Source organism: Vigna umbellata, chromosome 8 (assembly GCF_029865625.1).
Source record: "Vigna umbellata cultivar VRB3 chromosome 8, Vumbellata_1.0, whole genome shotgun sequence".
Lineage (NCBI taxonomy): Eukaryota > Viridiplantae > Streptophyta > Magnoliopsida > Fabales > Fabaceae > Vigna > Vigna umbellata.
The window spans coordinates 39,719,620-39,731,804 of NC_142172.1; the positions used below are offsets into that span (position 1 = coordinate 39,719,620).

Consider the following 12,185-nt stretch of genomic DNA (forward strand, 5'->3'; position numbering starts at 1 on the left):
TATTATTAATAATTTATTTCAAAATAGCTAAAATTTTAAACTAAAGGTATTGCAATCACTAGTATAAAAGAAATAATTAAATATGTTTGTAGTAAACTTTGACAATTTTTTTTTCAAACTAATATATTTTGGTCCATAAATTTTAACAAAATGAATATAATTTTTTTAATCTAATAATAATATTATTTTTATATATTAAACAATGTTTAAGACTAATATTTAAGTTAAAATGTATCAAATGATAAATCATTCTAATTTTATGTTAACTTTCAATGATTAAAAATATATTAAATTAAAAAAAAGTTATTTAAAATAAAAAGGCTAGTTGCTATGGTAACTTATACATAAAAGGTTTTTTTAAAATATAAATAAATAATTAAAAAATAAAATATAACTAATGTTTAAGTATAGAGTAAAATTTAGATATTTTTTTTATAAAAGTTTTATTTTACAAATAGTCAAACTTCTTCTAATTTTGTATTGTGTGACGGAAGGTTATTGTTATTTTTTTCTTGTATTTAATTCATATATAATTTTTTTTCCTGTCTAATTTTATTGGACTAATTAGTCAAATAATTCATTCTTTGGAAACAGTTGACTATTTAAAGACTAATAAATAAAAGTAATAATAAAATTAAATGTTAATTTTCTTAAATCAAAATAAAAAATATTTTAAAGAGTTAGTAAATTGATTTTTTTTCATAAAAACATTAAAAGTAACAAAATTTATGTTGTTTAAAAGTTAATCCAGGTTTATTAGTATTATATATATGCACTAGTCTTTGTAAAGCACTAACAAACTCCATCTCCTCCACCCGCTCCGAATCCACTAACGCCATGATTCTTCTCCCGCCAATCCCATTCCAGTTGCCACCTCTCTGATCTCTGAACGCCCACCGCCTTTTCTCCGAGCCACAGCAATACACGTAAGCTTACACGTGTTATATTTTCGTTCCCTCTCTGCTCATCATTGTCTTATATTCAATTTGCTTCTTCGGTATCTCTTATTCTTCCAGATCTAACTTTTCTCGCTGCCACTGCTCACTAGAGGAATTACACAATCACACCCACAATCACACTCACAATCACTGGTGAACGTTGAAACCTTAAGTTTTTGTGTTCCGTCCTTCGAATGCTTTTCTGAAGGACTTTTGTTTGCATATAATTAACTACCAGCTGATTAGTAATTAATTTTATGCATATTCATCTGCAGAAGGTGTTTAGACAGTTTTCCTAGGAAAACATGACTAAATCGTCTTTGCGTTTGTTTCCTTCGGAGCTCGCATGTCCTGCAAGTGAATGCATGCAATACACGAATGTGAACTTTCTTCTGTCCAGACCATCCTTAAGGGTTTCTTGTTTAGTCAAGAAAGGTGGTGATGTTGGGGCATCTAATCACGATGGAAAGAACGTTAACGCTGAGGTTTCTTGCCAATTGATGCATAGTCACAAAGAGGAGTCGTATGAAAGAAAGAGAAGGCTGCATGTGCCTCTACAGAAGGCAGATTTTGTGAGGACATTGTTGATTGACAACTATGATAGTTACACTTACAATATATACCAGGAACTATCTGTTATTAATGGTGGTAAGTTCTCTGTTTCTCACTTTAATGTGGATCTGTGTAGAAGCCAATTTGCAAAATATTGTTTTCCTAGTCTAATAGTAAAATCTAACAGGGAATTGCCTTTTTCTTAAAAAGGTCTCTATAAAAGAAATTGTAGTCATAAATTACTTCTCCAATGTTGAACTGCACGGAATTTGTAAAAAGTTTATTGTGTTGAAAATGCAGTGAGTAAACCTGCTTGTGACAATGTATTAACTAGCCATTTTGATAAACCTCTCTGTTCAACATAATGTGGTTTTAACTTGGAGCCTTAAAAAATAGAGCTATAATGGCCAATTATTGGATGATCACAAGAGTTAATGTTAATAGAATTGTTGTAGATGTAAATAGTAAGATACTATTGATAAGTATATATGTTTGCATGCGTGTCACTATTTTTTTAGAATAATTAATTATTAAATATCTTTGTGAACATTCCATACTCTTGTACAGTATACTCTATCTTGGAAGGTTTAAGAACCTTTGTAAGGAGTTTATGTCCTTTTTAACAGCTGGTTTGGTTTATCATTTTTGTCAGTCCCGCCTGTGGTGATCCAAAATGATGAGTGGACGTGGGAAGAACTTTGCCATTACTTGTATGAAGAAAATGCTTTTGATAACATTGTAATATCACCTGGACCTGGTTCTCCAGCATGCCCGGAAGATATAGGTAAGCATCATGGATGACCTTACGGATTTGATAATTTCACTGCATTTACTTATTGCTCCAAAAGAGGCAGCAGAAAACTAAGTTGCTTCTATTACAGATTTCAATATGTGTTAAAAGGTCCTATCTTAATTAGAAATATGGCTAAAATACAATTATTAGTAAGAATTGGATGATCCTTCTCCCCATTAGCCTCTTTTGGAATTGGGTTAAGCTCACTTCATTCTAATGTGGTATTAGAATCTACCAGATTTTGTTGTTGGACCACCCAATAGATGTCCAACAGTATTTATTTTAAAAGGACACCTAATTTAGTTTGCAGAATCTAATAATATTATTTAATTTGATACGTTACCCTAATCTTTATTTTCTGAAGTGTGGAGGGTTTTTATACTTTAATAATTTTGGAAATGATTCCGGTTGTGGTTCAGGCATTTGTCTTCAGCTGTTGCTTAAATGCTGGGATATTCCTATTCTTGGTGTTTGCCTAGGACACCAGGTACTTACTTTTCTTTTCAGCAAGATTGCTGCCTCCTCTCTCCCCCTACTCCAATGTTGATTTTTACTCGCTTTCTTTCTGCACAAACCTTACATGGACGCTTCCTTCATTTCTAGAACATCTTATAACTTTTAAGGTTTCAATTTCTACTGCTAATAGTATGCAGAGTTCATTTTATTTCTTGAATTCCGATCTTGCATTAACTTACAACAGTTTTATATCCCTTAACAGCCTTCCTTTATATTATGTAATCATACTAGGACAGAGTCTTCGTGTCATGATGTTTTCCCTATCTCATGTTTCTTCTGAAGATTAATTAGTATTCAAAGTCTATTGAAGGAATGGAGTTTGGACAGCTCGGAATGGAATAAGTATTTGGTTAATATGATTTTATGTTAAAACAGGATAAAAATCTTATTCCATTCACTCGTTTGTTATGGTAGAGATATAATCAAGAAGAAAATGGAGAAAAAACATTATGATGATCATATAATTGGGTTAAAGAATATTAAGATGATACACTCTTTTTAATTTTGAAAAAAGTTGTAGTTGTACCTGTATATATTGATATATGATGCTCTGTCAAGATGGTATCTTCAGCAGTATGTAAGCAGTGTACTAGCTTCATTATGCTTGATGATGATGGTCAATGTTTTGGTAATATGGTGGACCAACTCTTGTTCATAAATGCCTTATATTGACTATCATTTTTCATAAATCGCTCTCATAACTTGTGTTGTCATGTCTTCTGCTATCAAGTATTATATTAGACTTAAACCTGTTGCAAATTCATCCTTTTGATTCATTATATTTGTCATAATTCTGTTTTTCATAACTGTTGTTTAAATTATATTCTTATTTAATTGGTTAATCTATGATGTCATAGGCATTAGGTTATGTGCATGGAGCTCAAATAATCCATGCATCTGAACCAATCCATGGTCGTTTGAGGTATGGCTAAACATTTCAAAACCATATTTTTTCCAGTACTTATTATGAAATTGCAACATTCATGAAAATAAATATACCTTAAAAGTATCGTTTAAAGTTATCATAGGCATCCTTCCCTTTTCTTTCAACTAACTCTTTGTACTTTACAGTGAAGTTGAGCACAATGGCTGCCAGCTTTTTCGTGATATACCTTCTGGCAGAAATTATGGTTTCAAGGTTTGTTCACCACTACATATTTGTAAGAATACAGGTTGAAGTTGCTATGAACTTGTTATTGATGTGTTTGGCCATTTGCCCAAAATAACCTGTGTTCAAGTCAATTTAATTGAAAAACGGATCCATTCACAGCAATTCTAAAACATTTTCCAAACTAAAAGCACTTTATTTGATTTGTAGTCCATTTCCATAATTGGAATTTTGAGCTAATGGCTTTGTAAGTGAATAATTAGTTGATATTATCTGAAAATATTGATGCAGTGACATGATCGTTCATCTAAAGTTACAAAATGCTAGACAATCTCTCGCAAATATTTGTTTATCCCTTTTCTCCTGTTATATTTCTTGTTTTTTTGTCAAAATTTTAAATGTATCTGATCTACCATCATAGTCATATTTGTTGTTAGTCGCATATTTCAGGTGGTTCGATATCATTCACTGGTTATAGATTCTGAATCACTTCCTAAAGAGCTCATTCCAATAGCATGGACCTCTTCCACTAGCACACTTCCATTTCTTGGGTCCAAAGATTTAGGCAAGTCCAACGTTCATGAAGCTCAAAAAGTTCAAAGCATTTTCGTTGACCCTTTTTTAGATAAAGTAGGAAATGGAAGTTCAAACCATTTTGATTATGGAAATACCAGAAGTAGAAGAGTTCTTATGGGAATCCGGCATTCTTCAAGACCACACTATGGTGTGCAGGTGTGTTACACAAACAATCTGCCTATAATATTTCCTTTACGTTTATATTAACTCATTATTTGTTAAATTAACAATTTTGATCTTCAGTTTCATCCTGAAAGTGTTGCAACCTGCTACGGAAGTCAAATATTCAAAAATTTTAGAGAGATTACAGACGATTATTGGCTGAGATTTAGGTCATCTTTCAAGGAAAAACATGCATATTCTGATGGTAAACTGAAGAGCTTTGTTATTAAAATTTATTCTCTTTGTTGTCAACGCATGAAAGATGTTTAATTACTGAGAATTTATTCTGATATATCTTTACTTCTTTTGAAGTGTCCTTTGGGAACCAAAATTTCAGATTTTTTGGGCTTGAGTGAAAATTTTCAAACTTTTTTTAATTGAAAAACTATTGAGAGGTAAATAATTTTGTAGAGTAGGTTAATCATATTTTGAGAGGAGGGTTAAAAGATAACTAAAGTGGAGATAGAAATTAATAGAATTGATGAATTTTTAAATGAGGGTAATTTTGGAAAGTTCGGATAACCTTTGCTAATTTAACAATATTAATTTTAACAAATTCTTTGTACGTGCGAACTAGATAATAGTGACTTGTATTAAGGAATGGAGGGGCATTTGTCTAGATACTAATTTGGGAGTAATAATTGCTTAATTATTGGGTATGTCGCTTTCCCTTTTCAGCAATTTCGTAGACTTCTTTTGGGAAAGAAATACTCTGACACAAATAGTAAGTTGTATCTTGTATCCCAGTTTTTTTATTCCCCAACTAGGGTCCGATCCTTTTAACAATGTTTACATGCTCCATAATTTTATTTTCAATTTTCTTTGGCCTTCAAATGTATAAGTTCTGTGTAATTTACCCGAGCAGTAAACTTTCTTTAGCATGCATGCAGCTTTCAAACGTAATAGAGGTTTGCAGTAGTATTAGTGCAGAGAACAATGCAGTGGATCAGTTAAAAAGAATAGTTCATGCAGAGAGACATTTGGAATATAATAAAACTGAGATGAAGCATTTAGAAATGTTCAACATGGTAAATACTCATCATGCAACCACTGGTTATAAATGTTTGAAGTTGAAATGGAGGAAATTTGGTCACTTGGCTGGTCAAGTTGGTGGAGCAGAAAGTATATTTTGTGAGTTGTTTGGACATGAAACTGAAAACACCTTTTGGTTGGATAGTTCCTCCACAGAGAAGGTATTCCAGTGTTTTCAAGTTGAAGACACCTTTTATTATCTCATGCTTGTAATGCACAATACATACATCTATTTTCACTTCGATCTTGAAACTGTAATAATCGAGCGACATAGCATCTCGTCATATTGAGATAAAAAGCTTCATTATATGCTGCTAATTACCAAATATTTGTTATTCTTTCCATCCTATTCAGGAAAGAGCACGCTTTTCATTTATGGGAGGAAAAGGCGGACCGCTTTGGAAGCAGTTAACGTTCAGATTGTCTCATCAAAGGTTTGGAATCAATCCTGTCAACTGTTAATTTCTTTTTCTGTTTTACATTCTTTTATTTATTTTTTAATTATGTTTTTTATGAGGTGTTGGTGAATGGGCTTCTTCAAAATAAGTGGTGTGCTTGTGTTCTGTTGTATGCTTGTAAGAGTTGAGTTGCACTATTTTTTTTATTGATGCATGAACAGGATAATAAGTATTTCTATCACTATGTAACCTTTTCCAGTGACGGGAGTTCAAAAGGCGGTGGTTATTTGTCATTGGAAGATTGTCAAGGTTCTTCGGAAACGATATTTTTGAAAGAAGGTTTTCTTGATTTTCTGAACAAGGTACATACAGACTGAAACTGTGTTGGTCTTATGATGGTTTATCCTTGCATAACATTCCTCAACGAGGATACACCTTATTGTTAAACTTAGACATAGTTCTTGCTTCTTCCTAGCAATTAAAGTTTCTAGTAGAATTGGTCTTTGAGATGATACTAACCTTTGTCAGAAGTTCTATGTTATCCTCATTTTTCATAAGTTAGTTGAAATAACGCAAGGGAAAAACTTGCTATTCTTGTCTTTGCTTCAAGCCTGAAAGGCTTTTGCATCAAGGGACTTTTTGGATATAAAAGAGTTAATGGACTTCTACATAACAGGTCAAGCTTTTGAGATAATTAATCCTTAATGCATGTATATATAATTTCTATAGTTTGGAGGATATCTTATCCTTCCCAAGCTTTGCTACCCTGATTTTCTCTTATGATTTTTTAATCCTAAATGATTTATTCTAAACAGAACACATGCTAATAAAGCAAATATTCAGATAATACAAAAAAGATTCTTATTCTCCCTTCTCTGGTCATCTAGACCAATGCAATGCCATTTATCGCTTTGAGTGATTTATGCTTTGACTAGAGATGAAATTAAGAAAGGAAAGAGGGTGGGGTAGGATTCAGGATGACGTAAACAGGGTTAAGATAAAAAAAAGGTCGATTTGTTTGTTATCATTTGTATATTTTCTTGGTCCATATTTAAATGATTTACCAACTACTTTGATCTTCCCAATCATGATAGACCTCATATTCATTTCTCTAACAGTATATTCAATTTTTTCCCTTTTCTATTCCTTTCTACCACATAAAAATGTTGCCTTTATAATGTTGCAGGAGCTTTTATCATATCGTTATGATAAAAATGAATATGAAGGCCTACCATTTGACTTTCACGGTGGATATGTTGGTTACATTGGGTAGGTGGGAATGATAAGCAATTATATTTCTAAATTGAATAAACCTAAACGCTTAAGCATATGTCTAACAATTTCTCCTAATTGTATCTTTATATGATGCTATTACTTCTGCTTTGTTGGTATTATAGCTACTCTTTCTTGTCCTGCTTCGTTTCTCTGATTTTATGTTCTTAGTTTGAATCTTATGTTAAGTTAGGTAATTATCTCTTATTGTCATAATATGACAACCCACCATTTATAGAGTTTGAAATATTATGGATTATCATTCTGGTATTTTGGATGTTACGGTTTCTCTCGCTAAGTATGTTTACTTGCACGATATTGTTATGTAAATTTATGCTAGAACATATGAGAAATATCTGACATTATATCGATTGTATCAATCAATCTACCTTCAGAATAATTTAGGTATATAGATCACCTCTCAGAATTAGTTTTAATATTTCTTTATTGTCTTTTGATTTGTATCTTTATGTAATCAGGACTATAGTTTAGTATCAATATAAATAAGGGCAAGTACTTCATGTTTTGTATCATGTGTAACACTGACGCATCATTTCTTAATATGTGTGTTACAGCAAAATATACTTAAGAAGGGAAGTTATTTCTGTTTTGACCATCTAAAAGTCTGTAATTCCAACGTGATCTCTTCAATGAACCAATACTAGACAAATAATCGGTTTCTTGTGTTGCAGGTATGACCTCAAAGTAGAATGTGGTGTCAAATCTAACCTTCACAAATCTAAAACTCCAGATGCATGTTTTTTCTTTGCTGATAATCTTGTGGTCATTGACCACAAAAATGACGATGTTTACATATTGGCTATACACGAAGAAAGTTCAAGTGTTACACAGTGGTTGGACGACACAGAGGAGAAACTTCTGAGCTTAGACGGCTCTGTGAAAATGGCTTTGGGAAAACAGAACTCTCATTATTTAACACTTTCCTCAAACAAGGCTGGTTTTGCTGCTGAAAAATCTAGAGAGCAGTACATTGAGGATGTTAAGAAGTGTCTAAACTACATTAAAGATGGAGAAAGCTATGAGTTATGCCTCACAACTCAGATGAAGAAGCCAATTAAGGAATTAAATTCTCTTGGGCTGTATCTGCATTTGAGAGAAAGGAATCCAGCACCATATGCTGCTTGGCTTAATTTTTCAAAGGAGGACCTGTGTATTTGCTGTTCTTCTCCCGAGAGGTTCCTGCAGTTGGATAGGAAGAATACACTAGAAGCTAAGCCCATCAAGGGTACAATAGGTCGTGGTGCTACCAAAAAGGAAGATGAACAGCTGAAATTAAAATTACAGTTCAGGTGACCTATATTTAGTTCTACACATCACTATCTTAACAAATGTTTCTACAGCTTCATTTTGAATTTTGGAATTACTTGACATTGTCTTTAATGCTTTCTTTCAATTGGGTGAATCTATTGTGAACTAAGTTGCTTTCTCTTTCAGCGAAAAGGATCAGGCTGAAAACTTGATGATTGTCGACCTTCTAAGGAATGACCTTGGTCGTGTATGTGATCCTGGTTCTGTTCATGTGCCGCGTCTCATGGATGTGGAATCATATGCAACCGTTCACACAATGGTGAGTACAATTCGTGGGAAGAAGCGGTCAGATGTCAGTGCTGTAGACTGTGTCAAAGCTGCATTTCCCGGTGGTTCAATGACAGGTGCACCCAAGTTAAGATCAATGGAAATTCTTGATTCTATTGAGAGTTGTTCACGAGGTATCTACTCAGGCTGTATTGGATTTTTCTCATACAATCAGACATTTGATCTCAATATTGTCATAAGAACTGTCATTCTACATGAGAGTGAAGCCTCAATAGGGGCTGGAGGGGCGATTATTGCTCTCTCAAACCCTGAAGACGAGTATGAAGAGATGCTCTTGAAAACAAGAGCCCCATCAAGGGCTGTGATGCATTTTGACTAGAGCTCAATAGGTCAAACAATAGCCTTTTCTTTGTTGGTCAAAGGTCAGAGACAATAAGATTCATTTCATCCTACTAATCGTTATATATTTTCATAAAATTGTAAAGAATGTTGTAATATAGCAAGGTTTATTTGTAATTTTGGTTAGAAATCCATTGGTTTTCTTTTCAAACAGGAGGGTTCCTTTTCAGTTTTTATGCATTGTTGTAGCAATATTTGTGCATAGATGAAATGGCCACAATTTAGGCTGCTTGTTTGTACTTGAGGTTTTTTCGGTTTTTTTTATCAGGCAATTTTGTTTTCAAAATGTAATTCGAGTTGAATGAATTGCCGGAGATTTATTGTATTTCAATCATTTGCGTGTGAAGTTGGTGGCCTATTGCTCGTTGATATCGTTTTCGCATGGTTCTGCTATTATGTTACTGCACAATAGAGGTATCTATTTTTTTAGACGGTAGTTTGTATTTGAAATGAAAATGTTACTGTCATCGCTTTGGAAGTATTTAATTATTTATTTTTTATCTTTCCTTTTTCTAAAAGTATTTATAGGGAAGTTTGTTAAAAAAATTCAAAAGAGAGTTTTTTCTAATGCTTTATAATCCACAATTTAAAAGTCATAAGCGAAGAGAAAATTTGGAACAACATAGAAGGCAATTCATGAGCATTATAAAATGTATAAAACATGTTATGCTCAAAGTGAATTAATATATTGTTCAATTAATTAAGAGCCAGTATTAGTGGCTATATAAGAATTTGTTTGATTCAGTCTTAAACATGGCTTATTAACGAAGAAGTGTATGTCTACATCCAATAAAGCATGGCACTGATGACAAAAAATACACATGTTTAAGCATGATAATCAATCATTTATCTCAAGCTGTGTGTATAGAAAAGACTACGGGAGAGAGATGTTTTATTTTAATGATTTTTTAGGGATTTGTTTCTTATTGTTATTTGCATTTATAATTTTTGTTTTCAAGTTTATTTTATAATTTTATTATTACATACTGGTAAAAGCAATTTTAGTCTTTATAAATATTTCATTTGAAATTTTTATTTCATTTTACTTCTAGAAAAAATTAAAGAAAAATAAAGTCTTATAAATTTGTGAGACTAATTTGGATATTTGAAATTAAAAGATTCCAATTTTCATCTTAAAAGAAGAATTTATTTATTTTCTAAATTTTGTGTCTATTCTTTTTAAATTCTTTCTTAAGCTTGGTTACAATTGGATATTATTGTTTGGGTTGAGGTTGGGATATATACAACATCATTTTTCAGGATTTATTTTAACATAAATTGATGATGATTATTTTTTGGTGGTGGTCACTAATGTTACTCATTTTGTTAATACAAGTCAATAATATATTTTAGCTAATGACAATCAAAATTTCATTATTATTTAGTTGTGTTTTTTTATTGTTGTTAAGTATAATATTTTTTTATTGATAAGATTATTTTTAATTCATACAAGTTGGAAATTTTATTAACTAGAGTCAATCACAATAAGGACATAGAATAACTCTCTACTAACAGTAATGAAGATTGTCTCAATTAATGTTGACTGGTGTTTCATCCTACACCTCCAACATCTCATCTTGCATTTCCAAAAATTTCATTTTTAACTTTCTAATATTTCATTCTACACCTTTAACTCTTTTAAAAGTTTCATTTTTAACTTTAATAAATATCTATTTTTCATTTTCTTCTCTTTATTATTAAAAATACTCTGCACCACCTTAATAATAATTTAATTTAATTTAAAATTCAAATATTATTTAATATAATTTTATATTTTAATAATTATTAAAATATGATTTATATTATAATAATAGTTATATTAAAAATATAAAAATAAAATAATTAAAATAAAAATAAAATTAAAAAATTAAAAAAAATAAGAATAATAAATTTGATTTTATATATTCAAATATATTAAATTATATTAAAATAAATTAAATAATTATTAAATTTTAAATAAAAACCAAAATTTTAAAAAATTTGTTTATGGGATATCATGATCAGTGAAATATGCTAACTTGCTTTCTATTTAAAATTTAATAAATATTTAATTTAATTTAAAATTATAATATCATTTATTATATTTTTTATTAAAATATAATTTATATTTTTATAATAGTTTTATTAAAAAAATTAAAATAATAATAACTAAAATAAAAGTAATGATAATAAAAATAAAAATAATATTTAAAATCATATTTAATATATTTAAATATATTAAATTATATTAAAATATTAAATTAAATTCAATAATTATTAAAATCTAAAAAAACAGAATTTTGAAAAGATTTCTTAATCGGATATAGAAATCCGATAACTTACCTTACGGATATGGATATCCGATAAGTAATTATTTTTAAAATTTTATTTTCTATTTAAATTTTAATAATTATTTAATTTAATTTAATATATTTAAATATATTAAATATTTTATTTAATATAATTTTATTTTTATTTTAATTATTTTATTTTTACATTTTTAATATAATAATTATTATAATATAAATCATATTTTAATAATTATTAAAATATAAAATTATATTAAATATTATTTGAATTTTAAATTAAATTATTATTAAGATGGTGTAGAGTGTGTTAAATAAAAAGAAAACAAAATGATAAAATATTTATTAAAATTAAATTAAAATTTTTGAAAAAGTTGGAGGTGTAGGATGAGATGAGATGTTAAAAAGTTAAAACTAAAATTTTTGGGATTGCAGGATGAGATTTTTTTTTTTTGTTTGATATTTGTTAGATTTTCTCGATTAATAATTAATGTTGATAAAACTATTTTATGGTCAATAACAGCTAAGAATCTTTTAGTTAAAGTCTATTCTGATTATTTTTAATTTTTTTATCATCATAACTAGTGTTATTAATTT

At 29.8% G+C, this 12,185-nt stretch overlaps 1 protein-coding gene across 4 annotated transcripts; it reads left to right on the plus strand.

Moving 5' to 3' along the window:
* Positions 1–790: 790 nt before the first annotated feature.
* On the plus strand, positions 791–9,672 carry EMB1997 (para-aminobenzoate (PABA) synthase family protein). Of its 4 annotated transcripts, none has more exons than XM_088096835.1 (15): positions 811–926; positions 1,017–1,091; positions 1,214–1,586; positions 2,143–2,274; positions 2,703–2,770; positions 3,657–3,721; positions 3,871–3,937; positions 4,358–4,639; positions 4,727–4,850; positions 5,525–5,838; positions 6,032–6,111; positions 6,335–6,437; positions 7,262–7,344; positions 8,040–8,657; positions 8,803–9,672. In XM_088096835.1, the coding sequence occupies exons 3-15, from the start codon at positions 1,244–1,246 to the stop codon at positions 9,281–9,283; spliced, it is 2,760 nt and encodes a 919-aa protein (XP_087952961.1). In that variant the 5' UTR covers positions 811–926; positions 1,017–1,091; positions 1,214–1,243; the 3' UTR covers positions 9,284–9,672. The 4 variants fall into 4 exon arrangements, with proteins under 4 accessions (XP_087952959.1, XP_087952963.1, XP_087952961.1 ...); XM_088096836.1 differs by having other exon boundaries at positions 1,217–1,586; XM_088096833.1 differs by lacking the exon at positions 1,017–1,091 and having other exon boundaries at positions 791–926.
* Positions 9,673–12,185: the final 2,513 nt, after the last annotated feature.

Bases quoted from the DNA above. Each gene is read 5' to 3' on its own strand.
- EMB1997 (XM_088096833.1), top strand. From the start codon at position 1,244: ATGACTAAATCGTCTTTGCGTTTGTTTCCTTCGGAGCTCGCATGTCCT. The intron at 5,839-6,031 runs GTATTCCAGTGT...CATCCTATTCAG, and splicing joins ATAGTTCCTCCACAGAGAAG to GAAAGAGCACGCTTTTCATT. The intron at 8,658-8,802 runs GTGACCTATATT...TTTCTCTTTCAG, and splicing joins AAATTAAAATTACAGTTCAG to CGAAAAGGATCAGGCTGAAA.